This window comes from Loxodonta africana, chromosome 24 (genome assembly GCF_030014295.1).
Source record: "Loxodonta africana isolate mLoxAfr1 chromosome 24, mLoxAfr1.hap2, whole genome shotgun sequence".
In the NCBI taxonomy this organism is placed as follows: domain Eukaryota; kingdom Metazoa; phylum Chordata; class Mammalia; order Proboscidea; family Elephantidae; genus Loxodonta; species Loxodonta africana.
The window spans coordinates 40,735,500-40,761,891 of NC_087365.1; the positions used below are offsets into that span (position 1 = coordinate 40,735,500).

Below are 26,392 nucleotides of genomic sequence, written 5' to 3' on the forward strand. Positions count from 1 at the left end.
AAAACGACCACAGGGAAATAAACATAAACAAACCTGACTAATTCAGATTAATAGAGAAACAAATATGAAAACACTTTCTTTTACAAAGCCACAACACAGCCGTATCTGGAATTGTGAGTATAGTTTTTTCCCTTTCTCACTTTTTTTTTAAACGTAACAAGCTAAAGATGTGGGGACCAGCAAATAAAACAGGGAGGGTGCTGGGGACAGGACTGTCGTGAAGACAGACAGAAAAGATCTTGTGTCATTAGGATAAAGGCTAAGGGTTACATGTCTGAATCCCGTAAAATCATGAAACAATGAGACATAATTATCGTTACTGTTAACAACAGCTACAACAATATTAGTAGCAGGCTCTTAAGAAGTGCCAGCTCTGTACTAAGAACCGATACATGCTTATATTCATCGCCAATTTAATTCTCACAATAATCCTATAAGGTAACCCATTGCCATCGAGTTGATTCTGACTCACAGTGACCCTATAGGAGAGAGTAGAACTGTCCCACAGGGTTTCCAAGGCTGTAAATCTTCATGGAAACAGACCGCCACATCTTTCTCCCATGGAGCAGCTGGGTGCCTTTCAACTACTGACCTTCTGGTTGGCAGCTGAGTGCTTTAACCATGTGCCATATGGGCTACTTAATCCTATGAGGTAGTTCCTATCATTATCCCCAATTTACACTCGAGGAAATTTAAAAATAAAATAACTTGCTCAGTCACCAAACTGGTAAATGAGTTGAACCCAGTTTAATCCGAGTCAGAGTCCACACTCTTGACCAGTCTGCTGTATGGTTTTCACATAGTACTCGACATTCTAATATAGCAGGACAGAAAGATTTCCCTAAAAATTTAAAAGAGAAAATTAAAGATAAATAAGAGACACTAGCAAACTTAGGAAACTTGTAACTCTAACAGAAGGCAGAAGCAGAGACTGTAACTAGGCATCAAAACGATTTTGATAACTCAGTGCACTGAGGATCTGTGTAACAGGTCATTCACAGAAGTTTGGCAACCTATGTGATGCAGGGGAAGCAGCATAGGATTAAGAGACAGAAGACAGGGTTGAGGTCCGGTTAAACACTAGCTGCCCCTGCTGCCACCACCACTACTACCTATGTGACTGCTGCAGGTACTTGAGAGTGTTCTCAAAGAACAAAAAACCAAAAGTCCAATTATTTAAGCCCGCTGAAATCCCTCCCTAGCCCTCCTCACCTCTAAGCAGCTCCTTTGGCTATGTCCTTATTTCTGCATGAGAGTTGGGCATGAAACTAAACGGGAACGAAACCAAGCTGACAGCTGGAGAGGCAAAGGGGCTCAAGAAAAAGGAAACCTCAAGGGTAATAAGTCTGAACAAAGAAATCATCCAATTTTCCATACCAAACTTTGGCGCAGCAATTAACCCTCTACAACAACTATGGTTTGAACAAAATTCTTAAGAGTTGATGTGGCTCATCAAACTTATCCTGAGTCACTGTCAAGTATCAATGAGAAGGAGGTGGCACTCTGGAAAACTTCTGTGTGCTTGGGGTGTGGGGTGTGTGACACGTTTTTGGCACAACAGATGGCCTGAAGGGAAATGAGCTGTTCTCATCTCCTAGCAGTAAGCAGCTGGAAAACAGAAGAAGCGAAAAAGATTCCATTCACAACAGCCACAACATCTGAAATACTTAGACACAAACTCAGTAAATCTGCAGGGCTTGGCAACATGACACTAGGAGCCATGTTTGTTCTGTTCACCACTGTGTCCCCACTACCTACAAAAGGATGGTCCAGCACATGGTAGGCACTTTATAAATACTGACTGAATGAATGGTATACTAAAGGACCTGAATAACTGCAGAGAAGAGTATGTTCCTCAATTATGCAAATACGTCAGTCCTACCCTACTTAATGTGTAAAAGCTAATCAAAACCCCAACAAATGAATATATGTATACATAGATATCAATATGCAAATATGTGTGTGTGTACACATATACATACTTTTTTTTTGGAGTTGGGGGCTAGACTGGTCAGGAATAGGTTAAAAGAATAATTCTGGAATTCATCTAGAATAATATATGAGGAAAAGGAATAGAAGCGTTAATCAAAAGAATAAGAAGGCTTGACACACACCCAGCATATACAACATTTCAGAATATTTTGTATTTTATATAAACGGAAGTCAGATGAACTATTTAATAAATGGCAGTTAGAAAATTAGACATAACGGGAAATAAAATAAAATCAGACCCCATTATATGCCATTTACCAAAATTACAAAAGAACTGAAGACTGAGATGTAAAAAGAATTAAAGAAATCTAGTCAAAGATTATGAAAGTACATGCATCTTCAATTCTTTGATCACCCCAAACCTCTAGTAGAAGGATATTTTAAAAAAGCATAACCTTCTTCCCTTAAATAAACTCACAAACAGAACAGGAGTAGAAGTGATAACAAAATTTTAGAAGCTAGAAAGCAGGCTAAGTGGTAAATGATTTGAAGAAAGCAGAATTTCAGGCAAAAAGAACCTAATTTAACACTGTACAATAGCCACAGGGCCAGGCATTGGGTGTGGTGCCCCTGGAAGTGGGGATGCAGAGTCCCAGAACTCAGGAACTGACTGAACATTTAAGAATCAGTTAGTCTCCTGGGATCACCCACCCTAGCCTGAGATGGTACAAATAGAGGCCCTCTACCCTCTCTACCATAGGACACTCCAATCACAGTTAAAGGGAAGAGAGACACAGATACTGAAACCTTTTAGTCGTCACCAAGAAGCAGTCTGCTGAGCAAATAATCAACGATGCTTATATGAAAAGAACCCAGCAACAGGACTGGAGGAAGAATCATTAACAACCTGCGATATGCAGATGACACAATCTGGCTTGCTGAAAGTGAAGAGGACTTGAAGTGCTTATTGATGAAGATCAAAGACCAGTATGGATTACATCTCAACATAAAGAAAACAAAAATCCTCACATCTGGACCAATAAGCAACATCATGATAAATGGAGAAAAGACTGAAGTGTCAAGGATTTCATTTTACTTGGATTCACAATCAATGCCCATGGAAGCAGCAATCAAGAAATCAAACAACATATTGCATTGGGTAAACTGGCTGCAAAAGACCTTTTTAAAGTGTTAGAAAGCAAATATGTCACTTTGAGGACTAGGGTGGGCCTGACCTAAGCCATGGTGTTTTCAATTTGCCTCATATGCACGTAAAAGCTGGACAACGAATAAGGAAGGCCGAAGAAGGATTGATTCCTTTGAGTTATGGTGTTGGCGAAGAATACTGAAAATACCATGGACTGCCAGAAGAAAGAACGAGCCTGTCTTAGGAGACGTATAGCAAGAATGCTCCTTAGAAGCAAGGATGGCATGACTTTGTCTCATATGCTTTGGACATGTTATCGAGAAGGACCAGTGCCTAGAGAGGAACATCATGCTTGGTAAGGTAGAGGGCCAGCGAAAAAAAGCAAGACCCTCAACAAGATAGATTGACACAGTTACTGCAACAATGGGCTCAAGCTTAACAACTGTGAGGATGGCACAGGACCAGAAAATATTTTGTTCTGTTGCATACAGGGTCGCTATGAGTTGGAATCGACTCGACAGCATCTAACAACAACAGTCCTCATCACTCTTCTTCCCTAATCAGCTTACCCTCCAGACCAGAGAGAGGAAGAAAAGTAACACCCCAAATTACTGACATTAGAGGTTTCCCAATGAAATAGTCCAGACAAATGGACAGTGTTCACCTATGAATGGTGAAGCCCATACTCAACACACCTAGTTCATATACCCAGAGCTTCTACCTAGCTTGATAGCATTCCATTATTTGACTGCCTAAGACACCGGACATCCGAGGAAAGCCTCTGATCTGAAACACAGAGGTTCTAATTCCGGTATGGAGGGCAAGGTCCTAACAAACCAACTCTTTAGCAAGTAACAGCCACAACTGAAAGACAGGGATAGAGAAAATAAATAAATGGATAAAAGAATAAAATAAAAAGCGAAAAATAAAAACAAGCAGAAAAACATACCCTAGGGCACTAACTTTACAGAAGTAGATTGCCACATCTTCCTCCCGCAGAGTGGGTAGTGGGTTTGAACCACTAACTTTTCAGTTAGCAGTCAAGCACTTAATCACTACACCACCAAGGATCCTTTTGGTAGAGGGCCAGTGAAAAACAGGAAGACCCTTAATGAGATAGATAGACACAGTGGCTATTAACAATGGGCTCAAACACTGCAATGACTGTGGGGATGGTACGGGACCGGGCAGTGTTGTGTTCTGTTGTACGCAGGGTCACTACGAGTCAGAACCAACTTGAAGGCACCTAACAACAACAGGCCACCAAAGAGTTAATAAAAGCAGGCAGATTTTGAAAAGGAATCCAGACTTGTGGTTTTGGCCTGAAGAAAGGCTACAGTCATGGCTGCAGAGATGCAGAGCAGCTATAACTCTGAAAAAGCTGCTGTCTTCCTGGCCAGGGGCCCCAGGGGGAAAGAATCCAGGGTAATCAGGACTGCAAAACAATTAGAGGGACTCCCCAGAAAACACAGATAAACTCTACCTCACTCTCTTCCTTATTTCTGATTCACACATGCATGGGGCAGACTGTAACTAGTCTACACTGATAACTGGCCTAACACCATGTTTAGTGCTTCTGCTCTACCTCCTAGTTCATTATGTAGTGTCTGGGGTCTTAAAAGCTTACAAGCTGTCATGCAAGGTGTAACAATTGGTCTTTATTTGCCTGGAGCAACAAAGGAGTAAGGTGAGTCAGGAATAGGCAGAGGAAATAGAATGTGTGGCTAATTCCTTGCATGAACAACTATCTCCTTTGCCATAAGGCCGTAAGAAGAGGATGATGTCTGGCTACTATTACTGAATGTTTTGATCAAAGATTCTACAGAAGAATCCTGATGAAAAGGGGGAAAATGCTGAACAGAATTTCAAATTCTCACAAAATTCAGACCTTCTGGAATCATGGAGGCTGGATGAAGCCCTGAAACTACTGTCCTGAGATAATCTTTAAACCTTAAACCAAAAATATCCCCTGAAGTTTTCTTTAAACCAAACAATAGTTTAGCTTAATTATAAAAAATGTCTGCCTTGAAAATTGTGCTCTTTTAAGAACTACCCATATGGGATCAAATTGACAACAGCACTTTAAAAGATCAGACAGGAAACTTAGGGGGCAGTGAGTTTTTGTTAACGGAGGAGGAACAATTAAGAAAAAGGTAGGTGAGAATGGTGGAACAACTTGAAGAATGTAATCAATATCACTGAATTGTACATGTAGAAATTGTTGAATCTGTGTATTTTCTGCTGTGTATATTCTCAACAAAAAAAATAAAATAAATTTAAAAAAAGTGGTCTGAACTGAGATTGGGGCTGCTCCTCGCACTGGCAGAGTTTACATATTGAGTCTAACTTAGTTAAAAACTGCCTCCAAATAAATAACATCACACCAACGTCTTCAGAATAATATGACAGAATTCTGGATTTCCACAACATAATAATCAAAATGTCCAAGAAAAAAAAAAAAAAGACAAAATTATGCAAGATATGAAGAAACAGGAAAATGTGACCCATTCTCAAGGTAAAGAAAATCAACAGATGCCAACCCCAAGATGTTAAAATTATCAGACAAGAGCTATGAAACAGCTATTATGATCATGCTCAGTTGGCAGCCCTGGTGGCGTAATGATTAAGAGCTACGGCTGCTGGCCAAGGGGTTGGCAGTTTGGATCCACCAGGTACGCCTTGGAAGCCCTGTGGGGCAGTTCTACTCTGTCCTACAGGGTCGCTATGAGTTGAAATCGACTTGATGGCAGCAGGTTTATGATTATGCTCAATAAAGAAATAAACACTCATAAGAATGAAAAGATAGGAAATCTCAGCAGAGAAACAAACTATTGAAGATTCAAATGGAAATCTTTGAATTAAAAAAAAAAACAATATCTAAAATAAAGAAAGAACTGGATGGGCTTAATAAGCATGATGGAGATGACAGAAGAGAGAGTCTGTGAACGTGAATACTGATAAGGCCAAACAAAAGAAAGAAAGAAAAAAGAACAGAACCTCATATGCTTGTAGCAATATCAAAAGGTCTAACATACAGGTAACTGGAGTCTCACAAAGAGACAAAAGAAAAAGAAAAAAGAGATGATGAAATAATGACCAAACACTTCCCATATTTAATGAAAAACATACATTTATAAATTCAAGAAGCTTAGTGAATGCAACCAGGATGAATTCTACACATCACAAACTGCTGGAAACCAAAATAAAAAGAAAATCTTAAATACAGCCAGAGTAAAACAACACATTACATACAAGGGAACAATGACTTGAATAACTTCGGTACTTCTCATCAGAAACAATGGGGCCAGAACACAATGGAATAACATTTTATAGTGTTGAAAGAAAAAAAAAAAGGTCAATCTAGAATTCTCATATAAAAGAGAGATAAAACAAAGAGAAAACTATGACTTGGAGAAAACATACAGCAGGAAGATTAAAAAGAAAATCTGTCATGATTATCCTCAGAAAAACAAGAGAAGACACTGTATCTGTTAATAAAAATGTAGAGAAGAAAACGTTCCATGAAATTAATATATAATTAAAAAAACAAAACAAAACAAAAAACCAATCCAGGGGTGTTAAAGTTGGAAGACAGAATAAAGGAATTCTAACAGAAAGTGGAGGAGAAGATAAAAGATGCAAAAGAGAGAAAGAGAAAATTAGGTGATCAGTCAGAAGGTCTGACATAGAAATAAAAGGAATTTCACAAAGAGAAAACAAAACAAAAAGAAATAATGAAAGATAAAATTCAAGAAAATTCCCTGGAAATGAAGGAACTTCGATTTCAGATTGGAAAGGCTCATGCAGTATCCACTACACTGGATTCCACACAAAAAGTAATGCACTGCAAAACTTCATAGCATTGGTGACAAAGACAAAAATTTCAAAGCTTCTTCTAAAAACAACAACAAAAAAACTATGTCACAAACACAGGTTAGTATTCAGGACTTTCAACTTTCAACAACAACCCTAGAAGCTAGAAGACAAGGAAGTAACACCTTCAAAAATCTGAGGGGAAATGATTTCTAACCTGGAATCTCAAATCCAGCCAAACTATTACTCAAGAATAAGGGCAGACTAAAACCATTTTCAGACAAAGTCTCAAAATTTAACTATCATTCACCCTTTCTCCGAAGACCCTAGAAGAGGTGCTCCAATATAGGATCCACCAACAAGGAGAACTAATTCAAGAGAAAAGCAAAGAAAATAGTATGATGAAAAAGGGAGATTGCAGTGTCCTAGAGATGGGAAGAGCTTTAGGGCAGAGAGGAGAAGGTCAGAAGCCCCAGGAGAGATAACTTTAAGAAAATGAAACTGATGTGTTTGAACATAACAAGACCAGATTTAGACAACTGGGACAGAGTCTGCAGCTGAAATTTAAGTACAGAAAAAAATAATCAAATAAAAACATGTAAGTTTTAGCTTCAGGAAAAATTAGAATTGTGAAATAAAGAAAAAGTAAACAGCAATTTAGCATTTACATTAGTTATACTAAACACTGAATATTAATCTAACTCAAAGTATTATATGACATATTGGGAAGATACGAGTGCTGGAAATTGCATAAATGTTGGCATCAAGGGCAGTGAAAGAAGGATAAATATTCATTTTCCACAGTGAAAACAGAAAATACCTAAAACTAAAAATAAATAAAAAAATAATAACAATGTTATTTAGAGATACATGTATAAATACCAAAAGGAATAGCATAAAGAGTTGAAAATAGTTACTTCTGGGGAGTGGGAAACTATGAGGGTGAGGGACTTAGTAGTTAATGAGGAAATGCAAATTTCCATAGTCCTAAAGAATGATTTGGCTCTTTAAATTATGTGCACATATAACTTTGATGAAAATGAAGAGAGAAGAGTAATGATGATATTGAGGCCAGATGAATCCTGCCGGATGGCAGTGTTCAGGTGAAGAAAGAATGAAAAGGAAATACTTCAGGATATTTATGTTCTCATAGTTGGGAGTTGAGAGAAACCTTTCTAAGTATATGTAAGGCTATTTCAAGCAAAGACTGAGGGATGTGAGTATACATAAGCCAAAAAACCACAACCATAAACCAAAGTAGAAGATTAAAAAAAAAAAGCAACACTGCGAAAAGGATTCACACCATATTCTTACATAAACAAATAATTCCAATGAATTAGTTAAATAAAAAAAAGCCGTAAGACAACAAAGTGAAGAACATGAATGAGCAACTCACAAAAAAGGAAATATAAATAAACTAATAAATATAAAAACATTCACTTAAACATTAGTAATCAGAAACACAAATTAAACCTAGACACCATAATTTTGGCTTACGGAATTAGCAAAGATTAAAAGGAAATAATAGTATTAATCAGAATATGGAAAAAAACTTATTCTCAAACACTGGTGAAAAGCCTAGAAATAGAACAATCTTTCTAGAGGATGTTATCAAATGTTCTTAAATATGTACACTGGAGGGTGCGGCCAGGATGGCGGAGCAGTCAGACGGTTTCGGTGATCCTGCTTACAACAAAGACCCAAAAACTCAAGTGAGAGGATTATATTTACAACAAGCTAGGTGCCCTGAACATCAAAGACAAAGTTAGAAAATGGACTGAGTGGCGGGGGGTGGGGGGAACACACATGGTTCAGAAGCAGAGAGGAGTTGTGGACCTGAATTGCCAAGAGCCCTCAGGCACCATTCCCGGGAGCCAGTGTGGCAGGCTGTGGTAGCGTATGGCTGCAGTTTCCTCAGGAAGAAACAGCCAGCCGCACAGCCTACTCACACCTCCAGAACCAGAGAAGAATGGCAGTGCTCTCAGCAAAAGGTAAGTGCTTGCGTATATTCTACCACGCCCCCTGCCCCAAGCCAGCTTCAGTGGCTGTTGATTTCCCTAGGAATGAGATAGGTCCTGCTGAGTATCCTGAGCCATTCTCCTGGCCTTGGAGAAGGAATAAATCCACAACTGGGGGAAAAGATAATCTGCCAGCTGCACTAAGCTGGGGAGCTTAGGAAAGAAGCAGCTCCTGTCTAGGCATGAATGGTCTGTGGACTCTGAATACCTTTCCCCCCTGCACAGACTTGTGTGGGCCTATTTCAGGAGAATAGGCCCTTGTTGACAGACTACAACTGTTCCAGCTGTGCAGTAGAGAGGTGGGTGTTTGATGTTTGACACTGCTTTGCCTATTAAACAGGGTCCTCACCTACCCCCATCAGGGTCCTAAGGACTGGTAGCTCCACTCATGTCACCCATCCACCAGCAACAGGGGTCCAAGGATAACTGATACCTCCCAGTCCACACAACCAAAAGGACTGGGTGCTCATGGTCCATCTACAGAACCCACCGACCTGTATGCTCTGGGGAACATGGACACGCTTTCTGCACAGACACTCGGGGGACGGCGGTCAGCACCCTGCCTTTTTGAAAGTGTGACCCCCTGCTGCAATCAAATACCTGTACCTACACCAATCACCCCTGCCTCTCTGAGACTGTAGGACAGAGCCTGTACCACACACTTGATGACCAACTACCTAGACACCTGAGCTGAATCCATACAAGAAAAGTGAATGGACTCCTAGGATCATACACCTGGTAACAGCTCTAGCCATCTGGTGACAGGATGTTAGAGCTACGGAGGCAAAAATAATCAAGCTAGCTCACTCAAGAAACCTATTTGAGCATAACCCACCCAGTGCCCTCGAGGTGATTCCGACTCATAGCAACCCTATAGGATGGAGTAGAACTGCCCCATAGAGTTTCCATATTTGGGTATATCAAAACAAAACAAAGCAATAAGCTATGATACAGTAAGCAAACATAAAATAAACAAATACAATAACTTACAGATGGCTCGGAGAAAACAGTCAATATCAAATCACATAAATAAGCAGACCATGTTAGCTTCAGCAAGCTCTCAAAACAAGGAATCAAGGGATATTCTGGATGAAAGTGCCTTCCTGGAATTACCAGATGCAGAATACAAAAGATTAATATACAGAACTCTTCAAGACATCAGAAATGAGATCAGGAAGGAGCTCAGGCAATATGCAGAACAAAACAAGGAACATACAGATAAAGCAGTTGAAGAAATTAAAAAGATTATCCAAGCACATAATGAAAAATTTAATAAACTGCAAGAACCAACAGACAGCAATCAGAAATTCAGAAGATTAACAATAAAACTACAGAATCAGACAACTCAATAGAAAATCTGAAGAGCAGAATTGTGGGAGTGGAAGCCAGAATTAGTGAGATTGAAGATAAAACAATTGGCACCAATACATATGAAGAAAAATCAGATAAAAGAATTAAAAAAATGAAGAGACCCTAAGAATCCTGTGAGACTCTATCAAGAGAAATAACCTACGAGTGATTGGAGTGCCAGAACAGGGAGGGACAACAGAAAATATAGAAAGAATTGTTAAAGATTTGTTGGCAGAAAACTTCCCTGATAATCATGAAAGGTGAGAAGATATCCATCAAAGATGCTCATCAAACTCCATATAAGGTAAATCTTAAAAGAAAGTCACCAAGACATATTACGATCAAACTTGCCAAAACCAAAGATACTTTTAAGAGCAGTGAGCAATAAAGAAAAGTCACCTATAAAGGAGAGTCAATAAGAATAAACTCGGACTACTTGGCAGAAACCATGTGGGAAAGAAGGCAATGGGATGACGTAGAAAAAGCATTGAAGGAAAAAAAATTGCCAGCCAAGAGTCCTATATCCACTAAAACTGTCTCTCAAATATGAAAGTGAAATTAGGACATTTCCAGATAAAGAGAAGTTTAGGGATTTTGTAAAAACCAAACAAAAACTACAATAAATACTAAAGGGAGTTCTCTGGTTAGAAAATCAATAATATCAGATGTCAGCCGAAGACTAGAACTCAGGAAAGAGCAACCAGATGTCAACCCAGATAGGGAAATCAAAAAATAAATCCAGATTAAAAAAACGCTCAAAACAGGGAAACAGCGATGGCATTATGGAAAAGAAGACAACATTAAAACAATAAAGAGGGACTAAGAAATATAGTCATAGATCTTTCATATGAAGAGAAAGACGAGGCAATATAAAGAAAAAAGAGTGAGGTTTAAACTAAGAAATACAGGGGTAAATAATAAAAGGTAACCACAAAGGAGACCAACAAACCTACTTGTCAAAATAAAATACAAAAAAAAAAAAAAAAATAGAGACTCAGCAGAAACAAAATCAACAACAAATAAGAGGAAAAGACAATAAAGATGAATTACTCAGCACAAAAAATTAAGTGGCAGAAAGAAACTATCAACAACAAACAAAAAAAGACATTAAAATGACAGCACTAAACTCATACCTATCCATAATAACCTTGAATGTAAATGAACTAAATGCACCGATGAAGAGACAGACAGTGGCAGAATAGACAAAAAAACACGATCCGTCTATATGCTGCCTATAAAAGACACACCTTAGACTTAAAGACACAAACTAAAACTCAAAGGATGGAAAAAAATATTATCAAGCAAACAACAATCAAAAAAGAGCAGGAGTAGCAATATTAATTTCTAACAAAACAGACTAAAAAGTTAAATCTACCACAAAGGATAAGGAAGGACACTATATAATGATTAAAGGGACAATATATCAGGAGGATATAACCATATTAAATATTTATGAACCAATGATAGGGCTGCAAGATACATAAAACAAACTCTAACAGCACTGAAAAGTGAAACAGATAGCTCCACAATTACAGCAGGAGACTTTAACACACCACTTTTGGTGCAGGACAGGACATCCAGAAAGAAGCTCAATAAAGACATGGAAGATCTAAATGACACAATCAACCAACTTGACCTCACAGATACATACAGAACATTCCACCCAAAAGCATCCAAGTACACTTTCTTTTCTAGTGCTCATGGAACATTCTCTAGAATAGACCAAATAATGGTCATAAAGCAAGCCTTAGTAGAATCCAAAACACTGAAATATTACAAAGCATCTTGTCTGACCATAAGTCCATGAAAGTAGAAATCAAGAACAGAAAAAAGCAGGGAAAAGAAATCGAACACTTGGAAACTGAACAATACCCTGCTCAAAAATGACTGGGTTATAGAAGACATTAAGGATGTAATAAAGAAATGCACAGAATCCAATGAGAATGAAAACATTTCCTATCAAAATCTTTGGGACACAGCTAAAGCAGTACTCAGAGGTCAATTTATAACAGTAAATATACACATACGAAAAGAAGGGCCAAAATCAAAGAATTATCCTTACAACTGGAACAAATAGAGAGCAACAAAAGAAACCCTCAGGTACTAGAAGAAAATAAATAAAAAAAAAATAGGGCAGAATTAAATCAAATAGAGAACAGAAAGGGTTAACAAGACCAAAAGCTGGTTCTTTGAAAAAATTAACAAAATTGGTAAACCACTGGCTAAACTGACAAAAGAAAAACAAGAGAGGAAGCAAATAACCTGAATAAGAAATGAGATGGGCAATATCACAACAGACCCAACAGAAATTAAAAGAATCATATCAGATTATTATGAAAACTGTACTCTAACAAATTTGAACACCTAGAAGAAATGGACGAATTTCTAGAAAAACACTACCTACCTAAACTAACACAAACAAAGGTAGAACAACTAAAGAAACCCATAACAAAAGAACAGATTGAAAAGGTAATAAAAAACTCCCTCCCCGCCCCCCCCCCCCCAAAAGCCCTAGCCCGGATGGCTTCACTACAGAGTTCTATCAAACTTTCAGAGAAGAGTTAACATCACTACAACTAAAGGTATTTCAGAGCATTGAAAAGGATGGAATACTCCCAAACTCATTCTATGACGCCAGCACATCCCTAATACCAAAACCACCCGCCAAAACCAGGTGGAAAGACAAAAAACAAAAAGAAAAAACCAAACCCATTGCTGTCTAGTCAATTACAACTCACAGCGACCCTACAGGACAGGGTAGAACCACTCCATAGAGTTTCCAAGGAATGCCTGGTGGATTTTAACTGCTGACCTTTTGGTTAGCAGCCATAGCAGTTAACAACTACACTACCAGGGTTTCCAAAACCAGGTAAAGACACCACAAGAAAAAGAAAACTCATGAACTTACATGCAAAAATCCACAACAAATTCTAGCCAATAGAATTCAACAACATATCAAAAAAAAAAAAAAATAATAATAATAACTTACCATGACCAAGTGGGATTCATACCAGGTATGCAGGGATGGTTCAACATTAGAAAAACAGTTAATGTAATCCACCACATAAATAAAACAAAAAAGAATCACATGATCCTATCAATTGATGCAGAAAAGGCATGTGACAAAGTTCAACACCCATTCATGATAAAAACTCTCAGCAAAATAGGAATAGAAGAAAAATTCCTCAACATAATGAAGAGCATTTATACAAAGCCAATGGCCAACATCATCCTAAATGGAGAGAGTCTAAAAGTATTCTCCTTGAGATCGGGAACCAGACAAGGATGCCCTTTATCACCACTCTTATTCAACATAGTGCTGGAGGTCCTAGCCAGAGCAATTAGGCTAGATAAAGAAATAACGGGCATCCAGACTGGTAAGGAAGAAGTAAAAGTATTTCTATTTGCAGATGACATGATCTTATACACGGAAAACCCTAAAGAATCCTCAAGAAAACTACTGAACCTAATAGAAGATTTCAGCAGAGTATCGGGATACAAGATAAACATATAAAAATTGGTTGGATTCCTTTGCACCAACAAAGAGAACTTCGAAAAGGAAATCACCAAATCAGTACCATTTACAATAGCCCCCAAGAAGATAAAATACTTAGTAATAAATCTTACCAGAGACGTAAAAGATCTATACAAAGAAAGCTACAAGACGGTACTGCAAGAAACCAAAAGAGATGTACATAAGTGGGAAAACATACCTTGCTCAGGGACAGGAAGATTTAACATTGTAAAAATGTCTATTCTACCAAAAGCGATCTACAGATACAATGCAATTCCATTCCAAATTCCAATGACAGTTTTTAATGGGATGCAGAAACAAATCACCAACTTCATATGGAAGGGAAAGAGGCCCCAGATAAGTAAGCATTACTGAAAAAGAAGAACAAAGTGGGAGGCCTCACTCTACCTGATTTTAGAACCTGTTATACTGACTGCCACAGTAGTCAAAATAGCCTGGCACTGATACAACAACAGATACATAGACCAACGGAAAAGAATTGAGAATCCAGACATAAATGCATCCACATATGAGCAGCTGATATTTGACAATGGTCCAAAGTCAGTTAAATGGGGGAAAAGACAGTCTGCTTAACAAATGGTGCTGGCATAACTGGATATCCATCTGCAAAAAAATGAAACAAGACCCATACCTCACACCATGCACAAAAACTAAGTCAAAATGGATCAAAGACCTAAATATAAAATCTAAAACAATAAAAGATCATGGAAGAAAAACAGGGACAATGCTAGGAACCCTAATACATGGCATAAATGGTATACAAAACATTACTAACAATGCACAATCAGAAGAGAAACTAGGTAACTGGGAGCTCCTAAAAATTAAACACCTATGCTATCCAAAGAGTTCACCAAAAGAATAAAAAGATTACCTTCAGACTGGAAAAAAGTTTTTAGCTATGACATTTCTGACCAGCATCTGACCTCAAAAATCTATATAATACTGCAAAAACTCAGCTACAAAAAGACAAATAACCCAATTAAAAAATGGGCAAAGGATATGAACAGGCACTTCACTGCAAGAGATATTCAGGTAGATAACAGATATATGAGGAAATGCTCATGATCATTAGCCATTACAGACAAGTAAATCAAAACTACAATGAGATCCCCTCTCACTCCAACAAGGCTGGCATTAAGCCAAAAAACACAAAATAATAAATGTTGGAGAGGTTGTGGAGAGACTGGAACACTTATACACTGCTGGTGGGAATATAAAATGGTACAACCACTTTGGAAATCAATTTGGCGCTTCCTTAAAAAGCTAGAAATAGAACTACCATACGATCTAGCAATCCCAGTCCCTGGAACATATCCTAGAGAAATAAGAGCCTTTACACAAACAGATATATGCACGCCCATGTTCACTGCAGCACTGTTTACAATAGTAAAAGATGGAAGCAACCAAGGTGCCCATCAATGGATGAATGGATAAATAAATTACAGTATGGTCACACAATGGAATACTACGCATCAATAAAGAACAATGATGAATGCGAGCAACATTTCATAACATGGAGGAATCTGGAAGGCATTATGCTCAGTGAAATTAGTCAGCTGCAAAAGGACAAATACGAGACCGGTATTATAAGAACTCGAGAAATAGTTTCAACAGAGAAGAAAATATTCTTTGATGGTTATGAGAATGGGGAGGGATGGATGGAGGGAGAGAGATATTCACTAGATAGTAAAAAAAAAAAAAATTCAAGAACTATTTTAGGTGAAGGGAAAGACAACACACAATTCAGGAGAGGTCAGCACAGCCGGACTAAACCAAAAGCAAAGATGTTTCCTGAATAAACTGAACATTTCCAAGGCCAGCGTAGTAGTGGCAGGGGTTTGGGGACCATGGTTTCAGGGGACATCTAGGTCAACTGGTGTAATGAAATCTATTAAGAAAATACTTCACATCCCACTTTGGAGAGTGGCGTCTCGGGTCTTAAACGCTACCAAGCGGCCATCTAAGATGCACCAACTGGTCTCGGCCCACCTGGAGCAAAGGAGAATTAAGAACACCGAAGACACAAGGTAATTATGAGCCCAAGAGACAGAAAGGACCACATAAATCAGAGACTACATCAGCCTGAGACCAGAAGAACTAGATGGTGACTGGCTACAACCGATGACTGCCTTGACAGGGGACATAACAGAGAACCCCTTAGGGAGCAGGAGAGCAGCGGGATGCAGACCTCAAATTCTCATAAAAAGACCAGACTTAATGGTCTGACTGAGACTAGAAGGACCCCGGTGGTCATGGTCCCCAGACCTTCTGTTAACCCAAGATAAGAACCATTCTCAAAGCCAACTCTTCAGACAGGGATTGGACAGGACTATGGGATAGAAAATGATACTGGTGAAGTGTGAGCTTCTTGAACAAAGCATACTCATGAGACTATGTGGGCAGCTCCTGTCTGGCTGGGAGAGGGCAGAGGGGGTCAGAAGCTGGACGAATGGACACAAAAATAAGAGAGTGGAGTGAAGGAGTGTGCTGTCTCATCAGGGGGAAAGCAACTAGGAGTATATATCAAGGTACATATAAATTTTTATATGAGAGGCTGACATGATTTGTAAATTTTCACTTAAAGCACAGTAAGTTTTTTTAAAAAAATTGTACATTGAAACTTATCCTAAGGAAATAACTAGAAACATACACAATGAATATAAACGGATATTCATAAAGTTCCTTAAAAAATGTTGAAAAACTGGGAGGCAATCTATAAGAATATACCAAAACCAAACTAAACCCACTGCCGTCAAGTTGAATCCGACTCATAGAGACCCTATAGGACAGAGTAGAATTGCCGCATAGAGTTTCCAAGGAGGGCCTAGTGGATTCAAACTGCCAACCTTTCGGTTACCAGCCATAGCACTTAAGCACTACACCACCAGGGTTTCCATAAGAATATACAGATCATCAAAATTAGATTGTAGAAGAATAAAGAAAAAATTTCTTAATGTGTTAAATAAAAAACGTAAGTTACAACATAGAAGGTAGAATATAATCTCAATTTAATCAAACAACGGAACTAAACAATGTATGCACAAAGCGAGAAGAGTCAAAACGTAAATTCCAAAGCATGAAGGGGGCTTTGTGTGGGTGGTGGTAGTATACATTTCCATATTTTCAAGTAATATGGTGATACTTTTGTAATCTGAAAACAAAGTGAGCCATAGATTATAAAGGAAAAGTAGCACAAAGAGCTAAGTAACAGGGTCACTATGAACTGGAATCCACTCAGTGGCAATGGATACTCAGGCAAAAGTCTGTTCACTATACTGTTACTCAGTTTTGTCTACGTGTTTTAAAAAACTGGCAAACTAATAGCTGTATATATTATGAAGAGTAAAATAATCTATTCATGAGAAGGAAGTGTTCCGGCAATGAGCTCCTGCTCTATAACGAACTTATAAAATAAGAAACTGCTTTAACCAGTTTTGATTTATTCACTGTAGCTTCATCAAAGAAAAGAAAAGAATATAGGTCTCAAGAATTGTCTGCATATAAACCTCCAGTATAGGGCTCTAAGAAATTCTTTTATTGTCTAATCAGGCTTCAAAAATTTATGCAACATTAAATGTCAACACATTCCATAGTTATATCTGTCATTTCCTTTTAATATTTTCTATAAATTACATTATAAAAGCCAACAGAATCTTACAAGAAGATTTATTAAGACAACTGAGATTTGTTATGATATTATTATAGGAGAAGACAAATTTCCTTTAAAACTTAGCAATGCCTAGGCTAATAATTTCTATGATCTTGAAAAGTGTTTTATCATTGAGTACATTTGAAAAGATCCATTTATCACCTTTAGATCACTGATGTATCACAATGCCTGGGAATCTAGGGTACAGTGCATGATGAAACAAATGTAGTACCCACTCAGAATCCAAATAACCCACATAAATAACACCACAGACATTTCACTTGCATGAGTAACGAAATTTAAGTTCAAGGAATTACGGGGGTATGAACAAGAACATAAACTGGGATGCTATAGCTAGTGTATCATAAAACCTTAGAGGGTTTGCTGAGAAAGAACATTAAATAATCCCAAATTATTTTTTCTGTCAGTTGTCAGCTTATGCTTTTAGAAAATTGATACAGCGATGCTTTCTAGGATGTATTTATCTCATCAATAAGCAAAAAAGAAAGGAGGGGAGTAAATACATTATTTTTTAACCTTCTCTAATGCTACCTGAATTATCTTTCTTCCAACTAAAGTGAATATAAATAAACATGCAGACTTTTTTTTTTTTTAAAGCAAATTAAGGGTTCCATATTATAGGCTATGAAATGCATCCCAGAAAGTTAAGCTTGAGACAAGTTGGGAATAAGATTTAACTCTGAATTTACTCTCAAATCTTTAGGAGGAGATTTCTTTTGCTATATTTTTCAATGGATCGGAAAGATATAAAAGGAAAGGAACTGCCTGCAGCTTTGACATAACTCTCACCTTCTCTGGATGAGATAATCTTCCAGGATATCAAGGCAGCGCACCATCTGGGAGAAAATGAGCACTTTGTGGCCACCAGCAATCAGCTTAGGGAGCAGTTTGTCAATCAGCACCAGCTTCCCGGCTGCCTGAATCATGGCCTGCAGCTGAAAGTCAGAAGCATCAGGGCTGTGGGTTTTTCGGAAATCTTCTAAGATTTTCTCCTCCGCCCCTGAAAAGAACGGAACAAAACTATTCCTTGAACAACATGTTAGGGTAAAAGCTTCTCTCTACTTTACAGACCCTCAGGAAAATGAAGCTGTCTGTGGGAAGTGAATTCTCAGGCCCTGGACCAGCAGCCTAATGAGATGCTGTGCGTCCGTCGCCCGTCAGCAGCAGCAGGAACATCTTGCAGAGTACACTGGTACACTGCTCTCCTAGGAAGTCTCACCAAGTAGAGAGAGGGGCTTTTGAAATACCAAGTTCTTAGATGACTCACACAAGTAAAGAAACCTTCACAGAAAGTGAAGTTGACAACAAATATCTTCATAGCTCTGGACACCAAAAAGACTAGCTTTAAGAGAACCCAAGCCATGTTTTTATTAAAAAAAAATTTCTCAAAGGATTCTGACATCTTTTTTCCCCGCCCAGGGTTGTTTTTTGGGTATTCTAGGTCCCTTGCATTTCCATATGAATTCTTTTTTTTTTTTTTTTAACAATTTGATTACTGTTGTGTGCCGTTGAGTTGATTTCAACTCATAGCGACCCTATACAAAAAAAAAAAAACCAAACCCACTGCCGTCGAGTAGATTCCAACTCATAGCAACCCTATAGGACGGAGTAGAACTGCCCCATGGAATTTCCAAGGAGTGCCTGGCGGACTTGAACTGCCGACCCTTGGTTAGAAGTCGTAGCACTTAACCACTACGCCACCAGGGTTTCCAAGAGACCCTATAGGGTAGAGTAAAACTGCCACATAGGAAATCTTCTGCCTACAGAGGCAGAAAACTGGCAGAGGTAGGTTCAGCCTTTGGCTCTGTGCACTTACTAGGCTAGACTACTTAGGCAAATCAATTAATCTGTTTGAACCTCAGTTTTATACTCTGTAAAAAGGTGAGAATACATATACCCTACCATCTAATGCAGTCTCTGAGTGGTGCTAGCTGTTAGTATGCTCTCTGCCAACCAAAAGGTTGGAGGTTTGAGTACACCCAGATGCACCTCGAAAGAAAGGCCTGGTGACCTACCTTTGAAAATGCAGCCACTGAAAACTCTGTGGAGCACAGTTCTACTCTGACACACATGGGGTCGTCATGAGTCCGAAGAGACTCGACGGGGACTGGCTTTTTATTTAGCATATAATGGGAACTCAATACATGAGATCTTAGCTTTTAATAAAGGTACATGCCAGGCCTGAGTTACCTCCTGCTACCCCCACTCACCATTGATCAAGTAAGGATGGTTACAGCACTTTCTCAGCTCCATCATGGTATTGATGAGGTTGGGCATGTTGTGCTGATTTGCCCCCTTGGCCAGGAAGGAAAAGTTCTTCTCCAAGATGGCACGGTAATACTTTTTCTGGATATTAGTCAGCTCCACTTCAATGATCGTCTCTTGTTTGGGAGCAAGATTCTTTTCCACGTCATCTTTCAGCCGTCGAAGCATCATTGGCTTTAGGATAGATTGCAGTTTCTTCACCTGTCCAGGGAAAGGAGATTTGTTCACCTACCCGCATCTAGATTTAATGATTACTGGGGTATTTCAGTCTTCACTACAGCCTGGAGCATCTAATCTTAGCACTGTGGCAACAGATTTAAAGAAAGATCATGACTGATCACTGCACATTGGAAGTTTAAAACAGTACTAAAAGGAAAAAGAGGTCTGGTTTATCATTAGTAATTACTGAGAACCTATGTGGCAACCTTGCAAAATACACAGGGAGAAAGATAAAAAAGACAGTACCTATTCCCTAGGATGGAGAAAACAAATCTCTCTGTCTCTCTAACATACACATGCACGCAGTCGTTTCCTGGGGAACACTTTAAGTCATGTTAGGAATTAGGAAGTAGAAATAATACATTACAAAGGAAAGACTTAGATGCTGAAAGAACAGAGTAAGAGGTAGAGGCAATTTGGAAAAGGATTCTTTCTACATCTTCTAAATAACAACAGCATACATGTTTGGCAGTAGCAGCATCCAAAGAGTTAACATTTTAATGTGACATCTCCCATTCCATCCTGGGAGCTGTCACACCATACAGCAGATCTCTACTCATTTGACTGCACCAGCAAGGAGACTTGCTCTCTTTCCTGAGAAGACAATGGCAGAGTAGCGATTCAAAGTCAAGGCACCTGGGTTAACCCTGAGCTAAAATATACCAGTAAGATTAATGCTTGTAGGAAAATAAGTAAGGGAAAATTCAAGTGCAAGAGAAATTAAGTTTCAAGTCAGAAAGGGCTATTTGAAAATTTCAAAATGGGTGGAGCCTGCGTAAACAAGTTGTGTGGGAGAGATGGTGTGGCAATGCTTCCCGAAGAAAGTGATTTAGATGAGTTACTTGCTGGAGCATGTTTCATACAACGATGAATACGCTTTATTTTGGAAACAGATGCTTTCTAGAACAGTTATTTACTGTGGTTTAAGATACAGACATTTGATATTATTTTTATGGTTTTCTTCTAATTAACTAACCCCAATGCTAAACCTAACTCTTTTATGAGACCTTGATTTTACCAACCACGGTACTTAAGAATCTCCCAAATGGGTAAGAAACTGTTTAAGAACCCAAAGAGAAAAGACACTCCTAGCTAACCGTTAAAGACAGAAAATTCCAATCTGCCACATGCTGGGTTCAGCTTTTGCCCTTCACTTAGTTCATACCTTGAATCATTTAGAGTATACTATATGCCAGACACTGTGCTGGTCAATACAACAAACACAACTTTGGAGAAGATGTGGGCCTTGTCCTCAAGGAGATCATTGTCTAGGAAGAAGAAAAAATGCATACCACAAATTAAGTGCAATGGGAGAAGAGGATGTATTTCTCATGGGCCCAAAATGGAGAGAATGTTAAAGTTGACTTTTGAAGATCAATAGATATCGCAAATGTAGAAAAGGGGAATCAAGTTTAATTATTCACTGCTCTCAAAGTCTGACTTGCATCAGAAGTAGAAAAAAACAGATTGGAACCAGAGAGTGTACTCTTGACATCTGCTACAGTTCCCAAATTCTCTGCCCCAGCCCACTCTCACATCATTGCTAGATTAATTTAGTGAGCTAATGATGTCGTTCCTGCAATTGAAGACTTGGTGGCTTTTCTATTACCTACCAAATTCTTCCACTTGTCTTTCAAGACTGACCTACAATATAACCCTAAAACCCTTTAGCCTTATGTTGTACAATTCATCTACCTTGTTCCCAGTTCAACCAGACAGCTCCCTGTTACTGAAAAAAATTCCATGGACCCAATCTTGCTGGTTTTTTCTATGCAAAGTATCACCACCTCTTCTCTTTGCACCTGTTGAAAACTTACCCATCCTTCAAAGTCCATTTTCAAATTGTGCTCTCTCTGTCAAGTCTTTCCTGATTCCCAAATACATGTGAACTCTCTCTACTTTAAAGCTCCCAAGCCTATTATTTGTTCCTTTTATGACATTTAAATTTATCTGGATGATTTCTATAATCCCTAGTAGAGATTTCTATGTAAAAGTCAATAGACATTTAATATTGTCAATTTTTCTGAATCGGCTTTGAGTCCAATAAGCTGGACTTGGGCGACTAGGCCTTGGAAAACTGAGAAAATTAAGTCTAACTGGGCAAAACTGGACTAATCAACTACTCTATATATGTGGCTGCCTGCTTCACCTCACTACCTGTGTATTCTGTTGTACTCAAAAGGATATGCCTGAGAACTTGTCTCAAATTATATATAAGTAAGGACAAAAGATGAGGGAAGCAGTATAAAGCACTATGCTCCTGAGGTCAGAGCTATCAGCAAAACCATCAGACTTTCAAGTGATACCAGTGAAGGCAGGAAGCCTGATATTTTGGATCCTGACTCACCTATCCTTTGGTGCAATAAGACATGCTAACCGTCAGCTTACTTTGCCTAGCATGAACAAACAAAATAAAGGAGGCAATGCCCATTTTACCAGGGATGTGAGAATCTGCTAACTTCTGTCCCCACAGTATTTGTTCTCTCCTTGATGGTGAAAGGAACCGTCACACAGTCTCCTCAAACCTTCAGGCCCCTATTTACCTGCTCCTCTGTTTTCAGGTCTCCAAACTCCTCCAAGAAAGCAGTCTCTGAAGGAAACTGTGATGGCTCCAGAAAATTTAGCAGACTGAAGAGCTCCTCAACAGAGTTCTGCAAGGGCGTTCCAGTGAGCAGCACTTTATGTTCCTGCACAGATTTAAAGTATGTGATGAACAGTCTAGGCCAAAACAGTTAAGTTTTGGTGAGAAAATTAAGCTAGAGCATTCTGTGCTCAACTTGGGACAACAGTCTCTGCTTTTATGAAAAGATAGGGTGCCAACACTTTAAAAGGATACACTCAATAAATGGATCAACCTTGCTTTCATGTCACTGTTTTCAGTAGCAATTTCATGTTAATTAAGACACCATTCATTCGTTCACTCAATATTATTGAGTGTCTACCCTCACGTACTGGGCACTGTGTCAAGTTAGGAATGTTAAAAAGACCATCAACCTTGGTACCAGATCATTCAGGAATCTGGAAACCAGCCAAAACACTTTATGTTTCCAGGTCACAAATTTCATGGCATTTAAGATTCCCGAGTCCTTTTGGGAATGAATCTATGGCAAAGTCGAATTGTTGACCCCATTCGTAAGAAAAAAACATTTGATTCCGATACTGTCACATCTATAGAGGGCAAAAAGAAAATTCAGAATAAAAGGAATATGTACAAGTCAAGTAAGCTATGTGCAGAATAGCTAAAGAATGCTTCCTCCCTGGTGAAGAAAAGGAACCTGTGTTTAGTAGACAGCTTGCTAACCCTCACCAGGGCCATGAGCTTCAGGCCCTCCAGAAGTTTGCAGTTCCTATTCTTCAATCTGTGAGCTTCATCAATTATCACACAGCTCCAGTGAATCTTCTTTAGCTCTGGGCAATCTGCCAGGATCATCTCAAATGTCGTGATGACAACATGGAACTTGAAGACTCCTGAAAGGGGGTTTCCCTGAGAATGACACAACCAAAAGCACGGCTTTACACCACTGCTCTAGAATTCTGTTAATGGGTCCCCGCTGGATTAGAAGGGACAACACTGTAAGTGCTATAGCGTAGCCAACAAGCACTGGTATTCCTCATGAGAGAAAAGAGAGAATATACGTATGAACCAGCTATTTAGGCAAGAGAGAGACCTCACTACATTAATGAAACACAAGCAGGAGAACAGGTGCCCTCACAAAAGTGAGAAAGATAAGCAGTACGGAAGACACAACAAGGAAGCTTTTTATTTATTAACTGTCATGATAAGAAAAGCAGATGGGTATTGATTCATATATTCCCAGCCAGGAGCTGGTCCACAACATACACAGTCTGTATGTCCAGGAAATCCTCTTTACTACTTCTCAGATATAATCGGTTTCATTTTGTAACTTGAGTTCTAGCACAGAGTCAAAATAATGATCCTGGCCCACCTGGGACAAGTGCTAGCAGGCAGGACACATCTTTACCTTTTAGCCTGTCCTGGTGCTGCTGTCACATTCAAGGAGCAGAGCTGCAGCATGTTAGAGCATGTCCTAAACGTCTTCCAAGTGTCTCCTACTGGTGTCTACTGAACCTCTGGGGAAAGCACTGGCTTCCCTATGACTGGCTTAATTTAATTCTCACTTTGCTTAATTATAAAAATCTGTGCCTAGGGCAGTGTACCCCCAAACATACAAAGTGATCATACTTACCAAAAAAAAAAAAAAAAAAAACTGTTGTTTTTATGCAACTGGGTATCTGTTTTCTCTTTTCCCCTCCCTGTCAAATCTGTTAGCCTCCTCTCCAAATTCCCTGGCTGGGAGTCCCTCTTCTGTACACTAATTATTCTTCTGTTCACTTTCTTCATTGAACATATAACAATTCAGATAAAATCTGCATGTAAAAGCAACTTCATGAGCCAAACCTTCAGTGTCCTGAAAAAGGCTTCTGGCATATCTCAGAGTGGAAAACACACCCTGCATCCCATGTTTTATGCTAAGTTAAAACGAACTATCAGGGAGGAGCAAGTCTGCCTCAACAAACAAATGTCTCTTCAAAGTGAGTCAACAGTGAGCCAAGGCCTAGGGTATGAAAACTCCTGAAGACAAACGATAGGAAGGCTGTCCTGAGCTACGATGTCAGGCCGTCCTGGCTTTTTGTGATTGATGCGAGGCTTACCTGTGCATCCCTGTACACCATTTCATACTGCTGGATCATCTGCCTGCTGATCTGACTGCCGTGGTACACGATAGCATTCATCTCCGTCCACGTTCGGAACTCTCGCTCCCAGTTAGTGATGGTGGAGAGAGGGGCAATGATGAGGAAAGGGCCGTGAATTCCCCTTAGGAATATTTCTGAAAGGAATGTGATGGACTGGATGGTTTTCCCTAGGCCCATCTCATCAGCTAAAATACAGTTTTTTCTGCAGGGAATAATAAATACAGGTAATTCATTATCAATAATGGAAAAATGTAGAGTTTGGTTTTAACTAAAGATGCTTCAGAAGTACACCTTGACCTGTAATGTCATCAATGAAGGTCTTTTAATTTTACAGGGATGAAACTGAGACCAAGAGCAATAAAAAGTTACGCGATTCTTGTTCCATCAAGGGACATACTTTTAATCCACATGATAAATTCCTTATCAGAGTAAAAATGCTGGTTCCTTCCGGTGATTCAAAATCCCACAAGTGCATGAAGCTGTGACCCTGGAAGGTGTGTGGTGACCATTCAGGCTAGCTCCCTCACTGTGCAGATGAGTGACTGAGACTGGAAAGGTTAAGTGAGTTGAGCTCTGAGTCAAATAGTTAACAAGCAGCACAGACTACGCGAGAACAGAGGTCTCCAGAGTTCATTTCGGTGCGTTTTCCATTACAACATGCTGTCTTTTAAACTCAATACTACAGGGGTAGATTCTAGAATGATAAGAAAATCTCAACCCTTTTTTCTCATATTTCCCTGTTTCAGCTAAATTCTGATAGAAATCAGAGCACAAAGACTTCAAAACTAAGCCTTACAGTACAAGTTCAGAATATCCACAGCTCACAAGCAAGTAGCAGAGTTGAGGACGATCTATTCCCATTCGTAGTCATTTTCTGCTAGAAACTTAAGGTAGGAAATAGCTTTAAAGGATCCTTTGTGTTTTCTTTCATCCAGGTTAACTGGCAAACAAAAGCACAAAGTCGACGATGTCTAAACATCATTCCTTTTGGGTGGAGAGACACCTGATATGAAAATACAGATGACCATCCCTAAACTGGTGGCTGTGTTGCTCTCAACTACTACTGCTACTCTAAGCGTTCCAGGATACAGCAGCAATAAGAACTCCAGACACAGTCATTTGGTAGAAAGCTGGTCCGTGACGACAGGATTTATTCTGGCCCCTCACCTGTTATACCAGTTAAAAAGGAGCCAGTTCATTCCCTCCAGCTGGTACTCCCGGAGCTGGTTACTGTTCTTATACTCTCGAGACTTCTCAAGTTTCTGCCAGGAGTCTGAAGCAGGTCGCTCCTAGTGGAGGGAAGCAGAGAGCACAACGCATAGAGAAGTAATGATTTTTTAGGACGTGACATGGATAGGGACGCAGGATAATAACGGGGATGGAAGCAAATCTCAAGAAGTGTCCTAATGCTGGTTTCAAACTACAGTTACTATTCTCAGATTTTAAAATACGTGCTTCCAAGTTCTATATTTTCTTGATCTCACCAGGCTAGACTAAAAACGCTGCTATAAAATTTGCAAGTAGTTATTAAGAAGAGAAACAGACCCATCTCAGTTTTTGATAAATGTAATATACTGTCATATCTGTACTCTTAGATAGCGTTCTCATTTACAGTGATTTTTTCGCAGCAAACCAGTATTAATCAGGTTTTTGGCTTCTATAGATAAGGTTTTCTTCTTGTTACTCCTTTGCGCTTGGGATATAAGCTCAGGAAAGCACAGTGGGAC

The 26,392-nt window shown here is 39.0% G+C and overlaps 1 protein-coding gene across 10 annotated transcripts in view; it reads right to left on the reverse strand.

Annotated features, from left to right (window-relative positions):
- CHD6 (chromodomain helicase DNA binding protein 6) overlaps positions 1-26,392 on the reverse strand; it is a 230,821-nt gene that overhangs the window by 80,678 nt on the left and 123,751 nt on the right. For 9 of the 10 annotated variants that reach the window (XM_064276094.1, XM_064276092.1, XM_064276091.1 and 6 more), the window contains 6 exons: positions 25,833-25,954; positions 24,624-24,867; positions 23,257-23,433; positions 22,493-22,636; positions 19,676-19,931; positions 18,255-18,465 (listed from right to left, as the gene is read on the reverse strand). In XM_064276094.1, the coding sequence (XP_064132164.1) occupies positions 18,255-18,465; positions 19,676-19,931; positions 22,493-22,636; positions 23,257-23,433; positions 24,624-24,867; positions 25,833-25,954 (1,154 nt within the window). The remainder of the gene's footprint in view (positions 1-18,254; positions 18,466-19,675; positions 19,932-22,492; positions 22,637-23,256; positions 23,434-24,623; positions 24,868-25,832; positions 25,955-26,392) is intronic. The other variant, XM_064276096.1, reaches the window with a different exon arrangement.